Genomic DNA, 23,393 nt, shown 5'->3' on the forward strand with positions numbered 1-23,393 from the left:
TTGTGTAATCATCAGTCAACATGCCCCCTACTGAACCTGAAAATGGAGGAATGATAATTGATGAAACAGCTGGAGATGGCTGGACCAAGGACATTAATCCTGATAACACCCTGCAGAAATGTCCTGGGACTGAGATAATTGGCTTCAAACAAGCACAGCCATCTGCTTTTGTGCTAAGCATGACCCCAGCTCATGGACACTTTTCCCCATGTTTCCATTTGACTTAAATTTTGCTGGGACATATTGATGCCACGCTTGGTCAAATATTGTACGTGACTAATCATTATTAGATGTACGCACAAAACTCTTTACCAAGATGGCATCCTACGTACTTCATGTTAGAAGTGTACAGACCTCTCAGACTCCACTTTTGTGACTTAGATGGGCAGCCACCCAGTGCCTACAAAACTGGTGATGTATGGCCCACTTTAGGCTCCCAATTACTAATGTGGCACCATTCACAAATTGGAACATCCCACAATGTATAGTTTTGAAGTGCAGTTACTGTTGTCATAAAGAGAAATATGGAAGCAAATAGGTGCACAGCAAATCCTGCAAGTAGCAGTCAGATAAATAACCAGGTCTGCTTTTTCTATGATGGTGGTTGAGAGAGATGTATGTGAAATATATATCTATTTTACAACATAGATTATCATGGAGTTTTGTCATCTGCTGCACAATGATCTACAAATAATACAAGAATACAGGAAATAGGAGCAGGGGTGGACAATCTGGTCCGTCGATCCTACTCCACCACTCAAACAGATAATGGCTGGTCATCTACCTCTAGGTCATTTTTCCTTACTGTCTCCACATCATGATATTTGGGATTTTTTACTCCTGTTACCAAACTGTCCAAAGAAAATGGAAGTCCAAATTGTATTTCATGCTGATGTAAACATGTGATGCGATTGCACCCGTTCCCCTGCCAGTAACATAACGCGTTTCCCGATATTCCATGCATTTGTGTATCATCATCAGACCTCTATGTCAGAATCATCCCAGCAACCACCCCATTCCCCCTCTCTCCAAAGCACTCCATGCCCACCCATAAGAAAGTTCATTCACATTGGCATGAGGGCAGACCAGTGTGAACCCCGACAGGTGTGCCAAGATATGCATCTGGCAAACAGACTGCCCAGAGGAGCTCAGATGAGGTGCACCATTCGGCTGGGGTGGGGAGGGGGGAGAGAGCAGAGAGAGAGAGAGAAAAAAATCATGCTTGGATACTACCCAGGCACTACTCCTTGGCATTGCCTTTGTAGAGGCAAGGGCCATTGCTGGGGGAGGTGGGGGTTGGGGCCGCGGCTCCAAGTGAACTATACGCACTGGGGTGGCCATTAAAAATGGTGCCCCGATCTTCTAAAAACTAAGCTGCTGGTGGATCAGTGTCTGTGTAGGACTTGTGCCCTTTGCTGTCCCAAACGGTACAGATGAGAAAGCAGCTGTTGGGCCCGACAACTTCAATGCTGTTTCTGCTGCTCGCTCTTGGCCTTTGCCGATACCAGAGAAAATTTCACCTGATGTCATTGGTATCCAGAAATCTATCAATTTCTTTCTTAAACCTGTTCAATTATTGTGCATCCACATCCCGCTGCGATAGAGAATTTCAAAGAAACCCCATCCACTGGATTAGACATTCCATATATGTGAATGCTTCAAAGAAAGCTTTTATGCAGCCAGATCCTTTCAAGCCAGCTTATGGTGCATTTATCATATTGGACAGTTTGCAGTGTGTACATACATCAGAGAAGTGACAAGTACTGTGGTTGCAAGAAACATCTTCATTACTGTGGAAAGGATGTATTAGCAGAGCAAGATTCAAAGGCTTCACAAAATCACAAAAATCTCTTGACTGCAGAGACTCACACATGGAACATACATAGATATTGGAATTCTTCATATCAAACCCATGGCCTTTATCCAATTAAAGGGTCTTGCACCCAATCATTGTATAGGATGTATTTGACCACCAGACGTTGGTTCCCACATCAGAATCTTGTGACTGGGAGCCTGTGTCCTGTGGTGCACCAGAGAGATCGGTACTGGGTCCCCTGCCATTTGTAGTGTACATTAATGATTTAAATGTGATTGTCGGAGGTATGAAGAGTAAGTTTGCAGATGACACAAAAATTATTGGGGTGATAAGTAGTGAAGAGGAAAGCCTTAGGCTGCAGGATAATATGGACAGATCGACAAAACAGTGACAAATGGAATTTAACCCTTTGAAGTACAAGGTGATATGTTTTGGGAAGACTAACAAGGCAAGGGAATATACGATTAATGGTAGGAGCCCAGGGAAAATAGAGAACCGGGGTATCTTGGAATGCTTGTCCATAGATCCCTGAAGGCAGCAGGACAGGTAGATAAAGTGATTAAAAAGGTGTTATGATCCCAGTTGGTATTACTACTGGACGGGAAGATCTCAGAATTGAACCTTGGCTCAAGATACTTTCTTTAAAGACTGGCAATTAAATTTTAACAACAAAAAAATTATTAAACACAAAACGTTTGACTATAATATAGCACCACTTGTTTTCACAAATGTACACCGATTTTAAGGATTTTGTGGGTTACAAAACATATCTTATACTATAATGTTCTCAGCAAACATGCAGTCCCTGTAACCCAACTGGCTAACTGCGATCAGGCAACACTCAACTCTGGCAGATGGTACTCAATTGAACATACGTGGATTTCCCCTCAAATCCTCCCAGAGAATTGTCATACGAGGGTTCACAAACTTCACTCTCTAAAAGAAATGCTTTAAAATCTGCTTTCAAACAAAGCTTTCTCTCAGCGGTTTCAGTAAGGATCCTTCCCCAGGTTTTCCAACTCTCCTTTCAGTGTTCCTTTGTCTCAAATTGCCACTTATAGCTTCTACACAAACTCTCAGATGCTCAGTCCCCAACAGACTAATATTAGTTCAAAGACTGGAAACAAAGGACGGGCACAAAACCTTACGATTCAGATATGTGGCTTTTCTTCAGCCAACATCATCAGCTCTGCCCTTCCGAAGTTTAAATTTAACTTCAACAAACAATCCCCTTTTCCAATTGCAGTTCCACTTTGTTCCTTTTTACTTCTATCTTTCTGAAAACTTCTCTTCATTCTCTATTTTCTAGAACAAACTCTCCTTTAGTTTCTCTGGGAATTGTGTTCTTGCCCATTACTCCATTGTAAGGCTTTGCTGCCTCTAGCAAGGCTCTGAGACCCATTCACTTTCGAGCTTCTAAACAAGGTTTTCTCCTAACAGGTGGCCCCTGCTATCAAAACACATTGCTCAATGTGAACTATGATCTTGCTGTAACTTTGATTTGTTGTAAATCTTGTATATCCATTTATCACACACTCCACATGAGCAGTCAAACCATGTACCTGCTAAAAGGCCACACTGTGGCCAACATTAAAAAAACCTTGATTCCATTTAACCTGCACTTTTAGCCTCTCAGTTGCAAACATACCAAAACTGACTCTGACACCAATCAATGTATACTTAGATTCACAGTGAATTGGCTTGCTTTGTTTTATATATTTAACTCCATTATTGAATATCTATATCTATGAACAGCACTAGGTGAACCCACCATCAGCATTCTGCAAAAATGCTCAGACACACAGTGCCAGAGTCTGAAAGACACTGCTGGATGAATGAGGCAGATGGAAATCCTGGCACGCTACTTGTTCTCTAATAATCTGGCTCATCTCCATCGATTGACAACAGCCCTGGAATAACTTTAAAGTTTGTTAAATTTTTCCAGGAAACCTGCAAAGCTTTGGTTTACTGACTCTGAACTTAATCCATGAATCCATTTACTGCACAATAAAATGTAAGAAACACATTACAGAATTGTTTTCTCTTCGAAAATGTGACTGACCACATTGACGAAGGAAGTGCAGTGGATGTGGTATACATGGACTTCAGCAAGGCGTTTGATAAGGTCCCCCATGCAAGACTTCTTGAGAAGGTGAGAGGGCATGGGATCCAAGGGGCTTTGGCCTTGTGGATCCACAACTGGCTTGCCTGCAGAAGGCAGAGAGTGGTTGTGGATGGGTCTTTTTCTGCATGGAGGTCAGTCACCAGTGGAGTGCCCCAGGGATCTGTTCTAGGACCCTTGCTGTTTGTCATTTTCATAAATGACCTAGATGAGGAAGTGGAGGGATGGGTTAGTAAGTTTGCCGATGACACGAAGGTCGGTGGTGTTGTGGATGATCTGGAAGGATGTCAGAAGTTGCAGCAGGACGTAAATAGGATGCAGGACTGGGCGGAGAAGGGGCAGATGGACTTCAACGCGGATAAATGTGTAGTCGTCCATTTTGGTAGGACCAATGGGATGAACGAGTATACTATCAAGGGCAGGAGTCTTAGCAGTGTTGAACAGCAGAAGGATCTTGGGGTCCGGGTCCACAGGTCTCTTAAATCGGCCTCACAGGTGGAGGATGTGGTCAAGAAGGCGTATGGTGTACTGGCCTTCATTAATCGAGGGATTGAGTTTAGGAATCTGGAGGTAATGCTGCAACTTTATAAGACCCTTGTCAGGCCTCACTTGGAGTACTGTGCGCAGTTCTGGTCGCCTCACTATAGGAAGGACGTAGAAGCTATTGAAAGGGTACAGAGGAAATTTACAAGGATGTTGCCTGGATTGGGAGGCATGCCTTATGAAGATAGGTTGAGGGAGCTGGGACTCTTCTCCCGGGAGAGACGAAGGTTGAGAGGCGACCTGATAGAGGTTTATAAAATGTTGAGAGGAATAGATAGGGTGGATTCTCAGAGGCTATTTCCCCGGGTTGAAACGGTCGCTACGAGAGGACACAGATTTAAGGTGCGGGGAGGCAAGTACAGAAGTGATGTTAGGGGTAAGTTTTTCACTCAGAGGGTGGTGAGTGAATGGAATCGGCTGCTGTCAGTGGTGGTGGAGGCGAACTCGCTGGGGTCTTTTAAAAGACTTCTGGATGAGTATATGGGATTTAATGGGATTGGGGGTTATAGATAGGTCTATGGATTGGTAGGTATTGATGTGATCGGCGCAACTTGTGGGCCGAAGGGCCTGTTTGTGCTGTAGTGTTCTATGTCCTAAGACTGACGGAACAAGCAGTGGAAATATTGGCGCACACAATTCTCCATTTCCTCACGTTAAAGTTCAAAAGCAATCTCCAGCCATCCTCCTTAGACATTCTTATAGGCCAGAATGTTAACATGCGTACTTCCCTCCCACATGGGACCATTTATCTGTTCTCTGTCGACCTGGAAAACCTCATCAGGCCTTGCTCAATGCAAGCTCCAATTAGATTTTTTTTAACTAAGACCAGATCGGAGTCCTTAAACAAGCAATAGACTCTTCATTGACATTCATGCAACCTAAAGCCACGGATGCGTGAATATTGTCTGAGACAAAATCACAACAGATTTATTTATGAGTACCATTGGACTGTCAGATATCGCCCAAAATTGGATCACTTTGCCCCCATTTCACTGCCAAAAATCAGGTGCAATAAGGTACAAAATCACCAAGTCAAATTACATTGAGTCCTCTGAGATAACCTTGAATCTTGCTCAGCAGAAATTACTAACAAACATTGTGAATACATTAAACTACAATTTTCCGATTATTCAGAATCAGGTACAAATAATGAAACGGGGCAGGCACTTGACATACATGCAATAGGCTTAAGGTCCACCTTGAATAATTCAAGGTTATCTCAGAAGGACTCAGCATAATTTGACTCGGTGTTCTTTTTATTGTGGTAATTTTGTACTTCATTGCACCTGATTTTTGGCAGTGAAATGGAGGCAAAATGATCCAATTTTGGTGATATCCGACTGTCCAACGGTATTTGTAAATAAATCTGTTGAGATTTTGACTCAGACAATATTCACGCATCCGTGGCTTTAGGCTGCATGAATGTCAGTGAGGAGTCTATTGCTTGTTTAAGGATTCCGAACTGAAATTAGTAAAAAAAATCTAATTGGAGATTGCATCGAGCAAGACCTGATGAGTTTTTCCAGGTCTACAGAGATCAGATAAATGGCAGCATGGCAGCTCTGTTAGTAATCCAGAAACCTGGACTAACTACCTAGTGACATGTGTTCAAATCTCATTGCAGCTGGGGGAAATTTTATTGAAGTTAATATATTAAATCTGCAGTAAAAACTAGTCTCATGGTGACAGTGAATACCAGATTGTTGTAAAAACTCATCTATTTCAGTCATGTCCGTCAAGGAAAGAAATCTGCTGGCCTTGGCAAATCTGGCCTACATGTCACTGTGGAACCACAGTGCTGTGGTCAACTCACAATTTCTTTCTAAAATGGCTGAGCCAAGAAAAGCATTAAGAACACAACTGGACAAGCTGGCATCAACCTAGTTACCGGGTACAACAAAGCCTAGTTAACTTTCCATCTCCACATCACTAACATCTGGAAACTTGTGCTGAAATTGGGAGAGCTGTCCCACATACAAGACACATGCACAGTGTGTACTTCCAATATGAGAAAGACAACAAGGAAACATCATTTTTTATGGCTCCTAAATTAAGTTTTGTATTTATTTCAGGACCAACACCTGTTTAGATGAGAAGTTTTAAATGTTAAACCGTGGATGAGTGAAAATTTGGGCACTGAACTGTGATTGTGTGTACACACACTTTTGCGTGGGTAAACAAGTTCACAATAAGAGGGGATCAGAAATGATGGATTTCGTTCTACTTGCTATAACATGCCTTTAAGGGACAGCATCATTTGAAAAAGTGTGTTGTGATCCAGTCTTAGTTTCACTTGTATCTTTGAGTGGAACATACACATACAGCTCTTCTGTTCAAGCTTTCTACCTATTTATAAATCAATTACACTGCTACTTCTCCTAATTACCCTAGAACTAAGGCCTTGCTGAATGAATGATTCACATGATGAAACCCCTAATTTTCAAATATGGACAGACTAACAAAATCTACACATTGCAATGTTACATCTGGAAATGACATCTTTAAGTGCAACTATCCTATCATCAGCAGAGTTTATGTTTGACTAACCAGTGAATACCAATTTACTTATTCATACCCATTAATTCACTCAAAAACCAAAGAGCAGCATTTTAACTTGCATGAGTATTTGACCAATGTGCATGATAAAAATGTAGGTGCAGAGTTGCCAAGTTTACAGTTAGGACAAAAGATTTGCATTCAGGATTCCACAGAAGGCATGTGGTAACCAGCCAAGCTGAGAAAGATTTATTCAGGTCCAAGGTCCTAGAAATTAATTACCCACAAAGTCACAACAGTGTGATGTAATCGAGGACAAATCAGACCCATTCCAGCTCCTCAACTACTCTATAGTCATATTGCACTGAGGACAAGATTCTAAATGCAATCAGGAATAACATACAACAATTACAATCCTGAAGATCATGTGAGCAACTAAAGAAACCTCCAGGTTATTATTATAATGTGTGATTGTACCAGCAGATTATCTTTATGCTTGAGAGACTCATAGATTTATCAGTTCTGTAAACTTCTGCAGTGGCAACTAAACATGAAAATCTATTGTAACTAATTTTTCTTTTTAAAGTAAAAGAAGAAGGTGTTGAAATATGCCTTTAAGGGATAGTAGCATAGCATCACTCAAAGGGAAGTGTGTTATGCAATTGATTCTTAGTTTCACTTTTGCCTTTGAGCAGAACACACATAGCTCTGCCGATGTCTCAAAGCTTTTTACCTGTGTACAAATATTCCAATGTGCCTAGTCTAAATTAGTGAACCAACAGTATGTTTCCACAATCGCTTGACTGAGCTCGCCAGGTCCTAAAGGATGTATCTGCCAGACTGAGCCTGTGGCAGGTGATGGGAAAATAAACATGAGGGAAAAACCTACTTTACCTCATCCTCACCAATCTACCTATCATAGATGCATCTATCTATGACAATATTGAAAGGAGTGACCAATGGCATAGCCTCAAAGAGGCAAAATCATTCTTCACACTCCTTTATGTTGGGAGGCATTTCCACTATGCTCAAAGTGATACGCTCAGAACAGATAAAACTGCTCAATTCTGGGCATCCATGAGGAACTGCAGATCATTTGCAACAGCAGAAATGTATTCAAGCACTAGCAGTAATTGGATGGGCAGGTATATCCCATTACAATTACCATAATGACAGAAAACCAACCATCTTAAAAATCAACATTGATGTACTTTTTAATTGAACTGATAGATTTTCCAGAAGCTTTCCTATTAGTGCAAATTTGTTTTTAGCACAAGAATAGCTTTCAAATAAAAAGTTGTCAAAAAATTCTGCCCTAATTTTGCCATATTTAGCCAATTCCATTTTCTTATCCACCCCTTCCATCTTACCCCTCCCATTTAATCCCTGCCCTCCATGAATTTCCTCACATGACATCCCCATCCCATTCCTCCCATATCATCTCTAGCTCAATCTTGCCATTCTCATCCATTCCATCAAACCCATCTTTAACTTCACAGAAGCAATCTCTCCAGCCAGGAGACCTTTGTCATTGGGCTCCCCTAATCTTCTACTGTTTATGTTCTCCACTAAGCCAAAACCTTGCCACCATCCTTGCCATGCCACCAAATATTTGTCGCTGCATGTGCATAAAGTACTCCATTCCTCCACGTCTCATATGCCACTGCACTGCTCAGGCCCCACCCACCAAATAAACCAACAGATGTGCCCCTTAAACTTATCAATCAAAATCGCCCAGAAAGACAAAAGCCGGTATCTTCTTACAATCATTTCCATACAACCTCGTTTGTCTTCCACTATTCTGACTACTAAATTAGACAATTAATAAATCAGAGAAGAAAATTATTGCCTTAAATTGCCTCCATGACTGAAGGAAGAATGAAGAGAAAGCATGAAACAAAAGCACAAGTAACAAACGAAATGGAATTATATGGGGAATTCTGTCTTCATTCGAAAAAGATGAGGTGCATTGTCCTCTTGCAAATGAGTTGAGCAAACCTTTGTTTTGGTGAGAAAAATGTCTAAGTTATTTTCGTTACAGGTTTGAGATGCACAGCTAAAACAACGATATAACTGATATGTAATACTCACGTAACATGCCATTTGTGGTAAATAATTGAAAGGGTTAAGACAAAAGTTTTCAAAAATCTTTAAACAGAGGCTTCTGGTTGAATTCAATCAATAAGCTAAGGCTTAATACTTGTGGCTTTTGCAGAATTTTAAACAGCATTAGCTTTATGTTCTGAAATTAAGCCAGTGAGGAACACTAATTCATAACCACAGCTTCTAGCAAAGCTATAGATTAAACAAACAGATGTCTAGAAAACAAACTATGTAACAGAAAATATTGACTTTTTAAATTCTATTCACTCCTCCTACATTGATTAACATAAACATTATTATCCCTACCATTTTATTCAAGTTTCAGATTCTCTGAAAGCTAAGACTTTTATAATTATTCATACCTTGGTCCAACGATTATTGGCTTGGAAGAGCCCAGTTTCCAGTTTAAAGCGTTGTTCTGGGACCAGATATGTACTTTTGAGTGCCACTCCTCCACTCTCATTTATATGTTTCAATTTTGCTTTCCGTGGAAGAAATTCAGCCACTTGGAACTGAAAGAAAATTAAAGAGATGTATTTTCTACATGTGATTTATTCTAGCCCCAAACTAAATTATGCCACATTTTGTATGTTTTTAAAATGACAACACTAGCGTTCAACAAAAGGTAAACTTGAAGTTAAAGAGCATTGTGGGCTGGATTTCTTCCATGAACCCACTAATCTTCAGCTAGTCTTAAAACCTTGTTCAGGGGGAAGTGGGACAGAAAGGACTAACACTGATTTCCTTTTGTTAAAACTGGCAGCGTATATTTTCATCTCCTCTCTCCAACAAACACTATCTCCTCCACTTTATGGGAATGACCATGAAAACAGGTTGTGGTTACAATGGGATTGCAACAATAGGAAGAAATTCTGTTTCAATCCATTTTTGGGAAAATACCAACTTAAGACACCGGTTAAACTATACTTAAGCCATCATTAGAGCAATGATTGGATGACAGATGAATTGAACAGGTATTTTTCATCAGTCTTCACTAAAGAGGATACAAGTAACATCCCAGAAATAGCTGTATGTCAGGAATTGGAAGGAAAGGAGGAATTCAGAAAATTACAGTCGTAATTGGTAATTGGTAATTGGAAGTGGTACTGAGCACATTGTTGGAGTTGCGGGCTGACAAATACCTGGGTCCTGATGGACTTTATCCAAAGGTCTTAACAGATGTGGCAATAGTTGATGCACTGGTTTCAATTTTCCAAAATTCATTGTATTTGGGGAAGGTGCCATTAGATTGGAAAATAGCAAATATAACTCCTTTATTCAAAAAGAGGGCGAGACAGAAAGCAGGAAACTACAGACCAGTTATCTTAACATCGTCATAGCGAAAATATTAGGAGCTATTATTAAAGTTGCTATGGCAAGGCACTTAAAAAAAAATCAAGGAAATCAGGCAGAGTCAACATGGTTTTATGAAAGGAAAATTATGTTTAATCAATTTATTGAAGTTCTTTGAAAGAATGGCATGTGCTTCAGATAAAAAGGAAGTGGTAGGTGTTCTATACTTAGATTTCAGAATCCATTTGACAAGGTTCCACATCAAAAGTTATTGCAGAAAGCAAAAGCTCATAATATATATGATAGATAACATATTGACATGATAGAAGATCTGCTAACTAACAGGAAACAGAGAGTAGCCATAAATTGGTCTTTTTCTGGTTGATTGTATGAGTGGTGTGCCACAAGGATCAAGACTGGGGTTAAACTGTTCATGATTTATATAAATATCTTGGGTGAGGGAACACATTGTGTGGTTGCAAAATTTTCTGATGATACAAAGGTAATTTGGAAAGTAAATTGTGAAGAGGAAATAAAAAGGGAAAAAGAGGACTTCAGGCTAAGCAAAGGGGCGAAGATCTGGCATATAAAGCATAAGGTGGAAAATGGGAAATTGTTCATTTTGACAGAACGAATAAAATAGCATATTATCTAAATGGTGAGAGATTGCAGTTCTCTGAGATTCAGACAGGTCTAGGTGTCCTGGTTCTCTTATTGCAAGAATCACAAACATTTATTATGCAGGTAAAGCAAGTAATTAGACCAGCTAATAAAATGTAATTGTTTAATGTGCAGGGAATTGAATGTACGAGTAGAGAGGTAATGCTTCAATTGTAGGATACTGGTGAGACCACATCTGTAGTACTCTGTATTGGTCTCCAAATTTAAGTAAGGATGTAAATGCACCAGAAGCAGTTCAGAGAAGGTTAACTAGATGAATACCAGGAAATGGCTAATTGTTTTATGAGGAAAGGTTAACCAGGTTAGGTGTGTATTCACTGGAGTTTAGAAGAATAAGAGGCAACTTAACTGAAACCTATAAGACCCTGAAGGGGCTTAACAGAGTGGATGTGGAGAGGATGTTTCTTCTTGTGAGGGATTCTAAGATAGAGACGAGAATAAATGTTTTCTCTTTGAGGGTAGTGTCTTCAGAATTCCCTTCCTCAAAAGGCAGTGGAAACAAAGTTTTTGAAATGTTTCAAGAAGTAGATGGACTCTTGATAAATGAGGGAATGAAAGGTTATTCAGGATTTGACGGAAGATTACAGTCAGATTAGCCAGAATGGCAGAGCAGGCCTGAAGGACTGCTCCTAACTTTATGTTTAGGTGTTTGTACATAACATTAACTATCATGCTAGATTGTGTCTTCAAGTTTTTACTTCACTGACTTCAGGATTTTCCTTGTTCTATATTTCATTGTGCTCTCATAACGATAATAAATACCTTGATTGAATTGAATCAAGATAACATGAGGAGTTCATGAAACAGAAGAAATGCCAAGCACTACAAAAATGTAATAATAAAATCAAAAGCAGACTTATGACAAACTGAAGCAGTTACATTTTGATGTGTAATACTTTGTGCCACATCCAAAACATAAACGATTCTTTGTGAAGAGATCATTACAAAGCTATTTTTTTTTTCAACTTTCACAGCAGCAGAAATATCTTGGATATGAGATTTTAGAATCTTGATGTATTTATTATTTCAGACTGGCCATCTTACCATCAGCTCGGTGGTGTGATATCTTAGTTAAATGGTTTGCATTTAATTAAGCATTAAAAAATACATTACTGGCATTAGAGATTGTAATTCTCTAAGAAAATGGTTTACCTTTAAAGATGTGAGAATGTTTGAAACCCTAAGTTTACATGGGTAGCCCTGAAGAAGGAGCACCAAGTGTCCACCGGAGGTATTCTGCAACAGGTGGGCAATGCAGGGACATGCAAAATGTTGGAAGTTGATGTACATTGTGTGCAGTTCTGAGCACCATTTTATATGAAGGACATGAACACATTGGACAGGGTGCAAATGAGGTTTACAAGAATGGCTCCAGGGTTGAGACAGATTGGAGAGGTTGGAACAGTTTTCCTTGGAGAGATGAAGGCTGCGAAGAGATTTGATAGAGATATTCAAAACCATGAGGGTCCTGGACAGAGTAGATAGGGAGAAACTGTTCCCAGTCAATGAAAGGTACAGATTTCAAGTGGTTTGCAAAAGAAGCAAATGTGAAACATTTCCACAAAATGAGTGGTTTGGGCTGGAATGCACTGTTTGGGAGTGTGGTGGAAGCAGGTTCAATTGAGGGATTCACGAGGGAATAGAAGATTATTTGAATAGAAACAATGTGCAGAGGTATGGGGAAAAGGAGGGGAATGGCACTAATTCATAATGGTCATTTGGAGAACCGGTACAGATACAATGGGCCAAGTGGCCTTCTTTTACACTTTAATGATTCTATGATAAATAATATCATCATTCTACAAGTTTCCTTTATTTTATAATAAAGAAAATCACTTCAGATAGAGCTCTTCAGCCTGAATTTTCACTGAGACGGAAGGGTTACATGCCAGAGTCAAAATGGTGCTGGAGCCCCAATTCTAAACTGCCATACCAGAATGCTGCACCCAACATTTTCACCTGGATTGTGGGTGGAAAGCAAAGGGAGCAAGTTTTACTTTGCATGTTCTGTGAAGCTGCCTTCAAAAAAGATCCATATTTCATGATTGGGATTTCCATAACATGACTCTTAGTTATTTGAGAAAAAGGTCCAAAACTTTTAGTTACTTGAAGAGGTAAGATACCCTGAGAATTAGGGCAGCCCTTTTGGAGAGGTGAGGTACCCGTTTTGGAGAGGCTGGGTATCTCTTTTGGAAAGGTTGGGTACCCCCTTAGAATTGTTAAGAGTAGACATGGAGGTGCGTTAAAAGTGGACAAGCTCCGTGGAACTATCAAACTGTCAAGTCATTTAAATTGCCAGGCCTTTGAAATTTTTGGAAACCATCCAGCCTCCAGTTGAAAATAAAATCAGTGCTTGTTAGTTTATTGCTTGTTGACGTAATGATTAAGGCTGTTTGACTGCTTCCACAATATATCACTATCACATGGTGGGCCTAGCAGTTCATAGTTGAAATCGACAGCTCCAAAAGGCTAAAAAGAGATTAGCTATTGTTGATGTGGGGCTATGCATACAGATGTATATTTTTGTAAGGGTTTGTGTACTTGAATGGATTTAAATGTTATTAATAAGATTATATGTGAAATCTGGAATCGTCACACAGGGGGCAATCTTATCAGCTCACCATGCTGGTTGATCAGGGTGGGGAGGGGACGGATAGTGACAATCCTCCAATGTACCATTGTACATAGCGCACTGGGAGATCCTGCATGCGTGCAATGGCATATGTCTAGCTGTTATCAGCTGACTTCCTGGCATGAATAAAGTCATGCACTCTCCCTACTGATGTGAATCACACTTTGCCTAATTTTTTCCTCTAAGTGGTGTGAAAATTTGAATTTTTCTCTCATCCATTCGAGATTCTTTCCCATTTTCACTCTCATTCAGCACTTAGAAATATTGGTAAGTTCACCCCTGGAACAATATTTTATTTAATCTCACTATGGTCCCTGAGCTCTGTACATGTTTGGTACTGAGTGAGTCAATATGGAGAGTGTAATGATAAAGGATGGTGGCTGGCTGGGCGGGGCAAGATGAAGAGAGAGAGAGAGAGAGAAAGAAAGAAAGAGGGAGAGAGACATGGATGAGCATGAATTGAAACTAAGTTGGCATAGGAGCTATAAAGGGGCTACGGGGATGAGTAGGGGTCATGGGCTGGATTGAGCATTTGGACCATGGGCATGTGGAGGCCTAAACTGATACAGAAGGTATGCTGGACTGTAACAGGTGGATAGAGGTTGCTGAGGGGGGGCATGAATTGGTGTGAATGGGGCATGAGGAGTGTGTGGGGAGTGAGGGCATGTGAGGGATGACGGCTAGAAAACTTATTTTTGTTTTGTTCTTTTCATTGCAACCAAGACAAAGTCCTAGAGCACCAAGGTAAGCTTTTAAACCAGCCCTTGCGGTTGCCTCTAAACTGTTTCTTGGTTTGGCAGGCATGGCTCCTATAGTACATGAAAATCCAAAGCTTTGGGGCAATTTCTCCCAAGCCAAGTTTGCAGAGTTAGGAATTTTACCAACTCTGGAGCAAAGATTCAGTCCTTGGTGCATTTTGTGTATTTTCCAGCTTTTGGTTTCAGTTGGATTTACATAGAAATATTCATAAAATTGTTTTTCTTCATATTTCAACAGAATGAGAAGTGTCAAACAAATTCACGACATCAAACACTAAATTATAAAAAGAAAATTTGCAAATTAGTCACAATTTTTTAAAATTCAAAAATATTCAAAAATTTATAATAATATTAATATAACATTTCACACTTACAAAAGCCTTTGCTAGTGTTTTATATTGCTCATCCAATTACCTCACATTATCTTTCCTCATGCTATTTATGGGAATACAGATATCAGTGGTTTTCCAGTACCTTGCCTAGGCTTCTGTCTGAATCCACAAAGCTTGAATATCGGAAGCAGTTTATGTCACATAGCGGAGCCAAATCCTGTCCTCTGATGCTTACATTCTAACTGAGGATTAATTAATTGTGATCAGAAACAGGATCCTCAATTGCCTTTAAACAACCAGAGCATATTTGGTGCGACAACAATAATCTCTCTCTCTCTCTCAGTATCAACAAAAAGAAGGAGATTGTCATCGACTTCAGGACGCGTAATGGACGACATGCCCCTGCCTACATCAAGGGGGCCGAACAAGAAATGGCCGAGAGCTTCAAGTTTTTAGGTGACCAGATCACCAACAGCCTGTCCAAGTCCCTCCATGTGGACGTTATATTTAAGAAAGCCCACCAATGCCTCTACTTTCTCAGAGAAGGAAATTTGGCATGTCTGCTACGACTCTCACCAAATTTTACAGGTGCCCCATAGAAAGCATTCTTTCTGGTTGTATCACAGCTTGGTATGGCTCCTGCTCTGTCCAACGCCGCAAGAAACTAAAAAGGATCATGAATGAAGGCCATTATTCAAACTAGCCTCCCACCCATTGACTCCGTCTACATTTCCCACTGCCTTGGAAAAGAAGCCAGCATAATTAAGGACTCCATGCACCCAGTACTTGCTCTCTTCTACCTCCTTCTGTCAGGAAAAGAATGCAAAAGTCTGAGGACACGTACCAACCAACTCAAGAGCAATTTCTTGTCTGTTGCCATCAGACTTTCGAATGGACCTACTTTACGTTAAGTTGATCTTTCTCTACACCCTAGCTACAACTGTAACACTATATTCTGCACCTCTTTCCTTCTGTATATATGGTTGCTTTGCCTGTATAGCACCCAAGAAATAATATTTTCACTGTATACTAATACGAGTGACAATAATAAATCAAATCAAATATTTGCCTTGCTGCCATCCATGCTCAGATCCAATAGCAGAATGGGGCAATGATCAGGTTTTGGTCCTTCTTGGATGGTGGTGTTCAATATCACCTTTCTGACAAACCATTCTATAAACCACTGGACCGCTGAAGGAAGTATTAGTAATTTTATAACTTTATTTTTAATGACCCATAATTTTAAAGATTTGTTTATACTTTTATAACATGAGGAGTGCTTTTCAATGGATTTTCTAAGAATGCATTTGCATATTTAAAGTATACTGATTTAACGAGAATTATTTTGACACTACAGGAGATACTGCACCATTTCAGCAATACTGGCCTTTTACCTTGACTCTCTCCAGCGAATCTCTTAGCTGCTGCTCATTTCCAGGATCAGGTTCTATTCTTACAATGCTTTCTGTGTCTTCTAACCAGCAGAGATATTCATTCAAGTCTTCCTGTAATTCTGAAATATTCTTCTCTTCCTCTAACCTGTCATAAGTACAATAATGAAAATTACTGGCATGAGTGGTAATTGGGAATTACAATTGCCTGCAATTAGATGTTCCTAGTCAGTCCTACTAGTTGCATTCATGAAAAATTTACTTTTTTTTAAATGAAGTCAGACAAACAACCATCATGGGCCTTTGCTAAATGCCAAGGACAAATCACAAAGCAAAAAATATATATATTTATATTGCAGTGTTTCTTTAGGCTACCGTTGAAAGGATTTACTACAGTGCTTTCTCACTCTGACACGAAAGAGTTATACCACACTAGTATATACAACAAATTACATTTTGCTGACTTTGTATTTTGCATTTCCTGATGTCAGGATTTTCTCATTACACCCATGTAATCCATTCAAGTATTTGGCAGACATAAGTAGCATAAAGAACAAACATACATTAAAAGGTCCTCATTGATTTTGGGTTTGAATGTGGATTAGTCATGGAAATAGAATTCAACATTTGTAAATACATTGCTACTTGTTTATCAAACTATGGTGAACACTAATGGTTATTGTAGATGACGATTGATATCTCATCCAGTTCCCCATTATCCATTCCCACATGGCACATCAACTCTGGATATAATTGAACATCATAAAAATATCAATCTTTAGTAATACTGAGGTCCAGTAGAATGCTGACAATAAAGATGTCTTCATAATTTCCTGGCTAAAAGATTAAATCCAAACACTTTTATATTAAATTTGCCATTCTTATTTCGTAGCCTGACTACTACAACCAATAAGATCTCAGTCATTTAGTCAAAGCCCATTCAGTCCCTTGGGATATAAAATGACCATAATGGGAAAAAGATACAAAAATCTGAAATTATCCACCAGCCGCTACAAGAACAGCTTCCTCCCTGCTGCCATCAGACTTTTTAATGGATCTATCTTATATTAAATTGATTTTTCTCTACACCATACCTATGATTGGAATTCAACATTCTGCTCCTTTGACATTTCTTCTCCTCTATGTACTCCATGAATAGTATGCTTTGTCTCTATGGGGCGCAAGAAACAATATTCTTCACTGTATACCAATAGATTCGACAATAATAAATTAAATCAAAATGCTTACTATGTATACGCCAATGTTGTTGGTGCTGAGCCTTGCCTTTCCTCCTTCCATCTTATTCTGGTCTAAAGGCCTGGGATGTGTACATTTTTGTTAGCAAATTCCATTATCTCTCGGAATCTGATTGTAACTTCAGGAACTAGCATAGAAGCGGATCAATGCATAAATCCTGAAACTGTCATTCACTGTTCCATTCCTGGCTAGTCTGTGCACTCCTATTATGATTCATCATTAGATTTTTAATAATTAAAACCTCTATACATTATTTATAATGTTTCAGTTTTAACCCTTTGTGTATTTTACAATCTTTAACTTCTTGGAACTTTTTTGAAAAGTTGTACAATTTTAGTACCTTTCATTCCTTGTTTGTACCTGTGAAAATTATTTAATTTGAGTGACCGTTTGGACAGTTTTATGATGTTGGGAACAGCACAAAAATTAATTGCACATCAACAGGGTTAACACTTTCACCATGAAGTCTGCAAGATCTCTCAGCGCAGCTTTTTGAGCTCAGCTGCCAGCACAGCCACTTCACTGCTGACCGCAAATTATGGTCCATTGATTCATAGCATCTGGTGGGCCTTCCATACACGTGTCAACCTATAGGATTTGGAATAGCTGACAGCTTCCAAAAATACTGAGGTAGCTTCAAAAAAAAACCCCAACGACTCAAAGATAATATGTAGTTGAAAGCAAACACTGAACAAAGGCCTATGACTAAGTTCGTGACATCAAAGGCAGCTGAAAAAAATCTGCCTTCAATTTGATTACATCGAATTTCAATACTTTTGTTATTGTTTGGGGATCCTAATCACAATTTTCTTCCTGCAAAATCCAACAACTTCACGTAAGTCACATGGAAGAAAGTTTTTACTATGGGACTACGTTGGAAATGAATTTGGCATGGGTAAAATTGTAGCAATATCCAATATATCTTTGCATTAAATAGAGGGAAAGAAGTGAAGTACATAAAGATGCATTTTGTTTGCACATTTATAAATACTGGAAGTGAGCAACGTGAGCTTTGTTCCATTTTTCACCTCTCCATGCACCCTATGAATATGTTTCTGCATCTTATCATTTTCATCTGGAGGAAGTTCTCTCCTGAGATCCATCTCCTTAACAACACAAAAATTCATTGCACATTGACAGGGTTAACATTCTCAGCATAAAGTCTGCAAGACATCTTAGTGCTGCTTTTTGACAAAGCTTTGAGTCACTCCTCCAAATTCTCCCTTCCAAATGTATGTCCATTATTTTAAGTCCATTATTTATGGAGGACTGTACAATATTTCTTACTGCAAAATAAATGCAAGTTGTTGTTGCCCTTGAATCTGGCATGGACTGTGGAGATCAAAATGTGCTCTCTGTTAATTGTTGTGGTTTTACATGGAAGGATTCTGCATATCCTCAAATTACTTTCCAGTGAGTACAGATCCACAGTTCAATTTAACAGCAATTTAGTTAATCCTCTGAGGGTACCATTGAGGGTACATTTACTACACAGCCAGGGATGTGTTTCTGTATTTGCCAGCCCATGAATTTAACAAGTAGAATGCAAGTCATGGGCTGGAGAGCACAGGAACAGAAAACACTATCCTACAAGTTTGCTATCGGCACAAAGCAGTTTGACTTTCCAATAACCGTAAACCTGTACAGTGTAAATCAGGTGATTAGACCCTGTAGGGATTCTCATTCTGTTTTTCTTTCAGGTCAGACTTCTATCCCAATTAAGATTTTATTTGCATTACACCAGTAGTATCAGCCTGAAGTAAAATTACTTCACACCAACAATAGTTGTAGCATATACCTAAGCCACAATATTAAGGCTGTGCACATTATCTCATGCTTTCGTTGAGTGCTGAATGCTGATACTTGGTTTCAAAATGGAATCTTCTACTCAACAGCACTGACATCTCCCACCCACTACTCATAAACATCATGTATCGATGGAGAAAATGAATACCTAAAAATACTGACGAGGTAACACTACCTTATAGGCTTGAATTAAATAATAAACCAAGAAGAAACTTGCAATCAGGTTTTGTGATTCCTGTCTCAAAAAGGAAAACTTGGCCTATGGTTTTCATTTCTTACTATTGCAAAAACTTTAAATGTACAAGGTTATTTTGATTATTATTAACCTGAGATATTGTACATTTGGTAAGTTAAGACAAACTTTTCCAGTTACTGAGATCTTTCAAGAGGAATTCAAATGAAATAATTATTTTGATAGTAAAAGTAGAAACCACATTTGATTTTTTTTAAAATGTGAAATAAACGTCTTGCAAGGCACCATAAAGTCTCTCGAGAGGACCTCAAAGCCCTGCACAAATAACAAATTATTTAGAAGTGGAGTCACTACTTTTGTGTAAACAAAACATAGCAACATTACTCCACAGATATAATCAATCACAAATCATGATGTTTCGAGTCCAGGTGACCCTTTGTCAAAAGCTGCCAGACCTGCTGAGATTTTCCAGCATTTTCTCTTTTGATTTCAGATTCCAACATCCACAGTAATTTATTTGCTTTTATCCAATCACAAATCATGTTTTATTTCTTGATGGCGTCCAATGGAGCAACATAATCTTTAATTTTCACAATGGCAGATAAAGATTAACAAAGCATCCACAGCCATAGTTGAGTGATAACTATTGCCTTTGGGTATTAAAAACCAATGCTGGTATGATGAACAAACCTGAATCAACAGCCTGTCACTTGAATCAAAAGAGAGAAGCTAAACTTCCAGTTTGGACTGAACATGCCACTTACATGAGCAACGCATGAGGTTAGAGGTTCAGTTGTATGGCATTTAATAATGCATTCATTCACCTTAAGCATTCAAGTGTAGTCATTAAGTTTCTTCCTGCACTGTATCTGGGTCCCTGGAGCTAATATTGCTGGCATTTTCCATGGTAGCTCTCTGATCCACAGTTTTTGGAGTCAGGTATGCTTCCTAATGTTCTGTGGACAGAGGACATCTTGCTCCTAGCCACCTCCTGCATCAAGGTCTTCACTGGAGCATCAAAGAACGTTGGAGCACTCTTTCTCTCCTGTTTCATTATATTCATTCTTCTTTCTGCTCAGAGATTCCCCCTCAACCACTCCCAACACCGGCTGCAGGCAGAATGAACCTTCCCTTTAAGAGCTGCAGGCCTCCTCGCAGAAGCACAGGCTAACCTTAAGTTTTGCAAACCTCAAATAAACATGGACCATTTCTTGGTAGTGCAACCAATAAGCAGCTTTGAGTTTAATACTGAGCTTAATTCTAACAAGCAGGCAACATGAATTCTTTATGTGTCTGCATCACAATGGCCATGTCTGGGTTATCATGGTAAAAAGTCTGACAACACCAGGTTTTAGTCCAACCGATTTATTTGATAATAGACTCACAAGCTTTCGGGGTTAGCCCCTTCGTCAGGTGAATGGAGAGTTCTGGCCTCAGACAGAGCATATAAAGCACAGACAGTTTAGAGATTACTGATTAGAATCAGTAATCTCTAAACTGTCTGTGCTTTATATGCTCTGTCTGAGGCCAGAACTCTCCATTCACCTGACGAAGGGGCTAACCCCGAAAGCTTGTGAGTCTATTATCAAATAAATCGGTTGGACTAAAACCTGGTGTTGTCAGACTTTTTACTGTGTTTACGCCAGTCCAACGCCGGCATACCCACATCATGGGTTATCATGCCCAGTTGTGAGCCTTACCCAATATTTCACTCACAGACTCTGAACCAGGAAGCTGAAGTTAAAAAGGTTAATTCAATGTCAAATCATACACAGGCAGTGAAATAGGGAAGGAAAGATGGGATTAAGAAAAAAAGATTTTTAAAAATTACCAACAATAATTAAAATCTGAAAGAATAAGATTCAAGATCTGTCAATGTTAAGGAGGTTGCTTGGGAATAACCAATATTTATCCTGTGGTAAAAATTCACCCAGACTAGAATAGATGGCCTTAACGTTTTCCAATGAGCTGAAAGTGGGCATCTCATAGGGAAGTATGTTAACTTTATGAAATTGCATGTGCTGCACCCCTGTCTCTCAGCAAGATATCAATGTCACAAAACTTCTATAGTAGTAGTAGGGCAACTCTGATAACAACTTCTTGATTTTGACATTTAACAGAGCATGTGCTTCTGCTGGAAGTGGTTGTTTGATTCACACCATGAGTCTCACATCATGTCTAATGCAAAATCAGGACCGGTAGGTCTAAATTTTGGATCAATGAAAACAAATAGCAACACTGTGTTTCTATAGCACACTTCCATAAAGCAAAAGTTATTTTTTGCAAACAGCAATGTTTTTTAACTTCACTGACTTGTTGAAACTTCTGAGACCGATGAATGCATGTACATATACTGTTACTGACTTGCGTTGTGAGTTAATATATTCCTTACGAAAAAGAGTCAACAGAGCTGCACAAAATGTGACACAGAAATGAATTCATTCCAAAGAAGCTATTTTCTTGCAGATTCACAGCGAATAACATTGAAAGATGAGCTTTTAGCAGTGACAGTGATTGCAGTACTGCCTGGAGGCTACTTTAGGTAGTTTTTTTTACTGCAATTAAATTCACGATACTTTCCACATTCTCCCAGAGTGCGGTGTGAAATGATGGACTTATATGATTCTGCACAGAATGCATCAAGTTTTATATAAAACTATTTATAACTGGTCTGATTTGGACTTGTCTGCAATGATGCTCACACTATTAGAATTATTTTCACTGAACTATTTGATTTTTATATATGTGTTTTTGTTTGATTAATCAACATTATGTAATCTTTTAGACTTTCCAACAGATGAGAAAGAACCGGCCTATTGTCAGTGAGATAATACTAAAGAAGAAATATTTAAACAGACAGCCCACAAATCCTCAAAAATGTATCTTAAGGAAACTCTTTGTCCAATTAATACAATTTATAAGAATTCCATCTTATTTTTTGTTTTCTGCATGTCTCTTGCAATATCATCCAACCACAAAATACTACACACAATGCCAGAACACAGCATACAGCTTGCTAAGATGCAATTGCAAGAATGCTTTAGGTCTAATTTGGGGCTAACTCTGTTATAACCAAATCCATTTTAAATGAACTTTTTGCCCCTTCTGCATACACTTTTCCAATTCAGTGCAATGCAGTTATATAAAGGATAGACTGTATGAGAACAAATACTGCTATGGAACTTTTGTTTCAATTTGGGGGTTAATTTTGGTTGCAGTTGTATTATGATTCTTGTCTGCAATTAATAAGGAATAAATTAACAATTGACAGCGCCAGATTAATACATCCTGCGTGGGTGGAATTGCATTCTTGTGGCCAAGAGGGAGCTGTGCACACACCTGTTTATACATTTGTGCAGGATCCACATTTCCACAAATAAATGAGCACAGGAATCATAGAAAATATGGAAATTTTCTGCCACATGAAAAAGCCATTTGGCCCTTCATGAAATTTATTTACTTTCATCTATACAAATGTTTTTAATACTTCCTCTTTACAATGTTTCTGTCATTCAATGCATCATACTCTTCCTCCTTAACTATGAAGCCATCATTGGTGCCATCTTTTATGAAGACATTCACAAAACAGTCATTAAAAACCTCTCTTAAGTCTTCCACCTAACCAGGTTAGCTGATTGGTCCCCAGTCAGCTTGATCATATCCTTAATCATCCTTATGCTCTTTACGTGGTTCTAAAATATCTTCAGACGTTCCTCAGTTTTTTTCTTGCCAGGACATTTTGATGCTAACTTTTTGCTTTACTAATTTCCCTTTTAGTTTCACTCTATTTGCTACAAGTCAAGGTGTTCTGCAATTTTAAGATCTCTGTATATGATATAAGCTTTTTTTTTGCTTTATCATACCCTCGAGGCATCTCGTCATTCAGGGGCTCTAGAGTTAGTAGCCCATCCTCTTTCTTTGTAGGAACGTTCATTCTGAATCTCCAGGAATCAACACCCAGAATCGCCTT

At 39.0% G+C, this 23,393-nt stretch overlaps 1 protein-coding gene across 9 annotated transcripts in view; it reads right to left on the reverse strand.

Annotated features, from left to right (window-relative positions):
• dmd (dystrophin) overlaps positions 1-23,393 on the reverse strand; it is a 1,714,977-nt gene that overhangs the window by 469,800 nt on the left and 1,221,784 nt on the right. For all 9 annotated transcript variants that reach the window (XM_080203928.1, XM_080203931.1, XM_080203930.1 and 6 more), the window contains 2 exons: positions 16,171-16,315; positions 9,443-9,592 (listed from right to left, as the gene is read on the reverse strand). In XM_080203928.1, coding sequence (XP_080060054.1) covers positions 9,443-9,592; positions 16,171-16,315 — 295 coding nt within the window. The remainder of the gene's footprint in view (positions 1-9,442; positions 9,593-16,170; positions 16,316-23,393) is intronic.

Source organism: Carcharhinus amblyrhynchos, chromosome 15 (assembly GCF_965287045.1).
Source record: "Carcharhinus amblyrhynchos chromosome 15, sCarAmb.v2.hapA, whole genome shotgun sequence".
Taxonomy (NCBI): domain Eukaryota; kingdom Metazoa; phylum Chordata; class Chondrichthyes; order Carcharhiniformes; family Carcharhinidae; genus Carcharhinus; species Carcharhinus amblyrhynchos.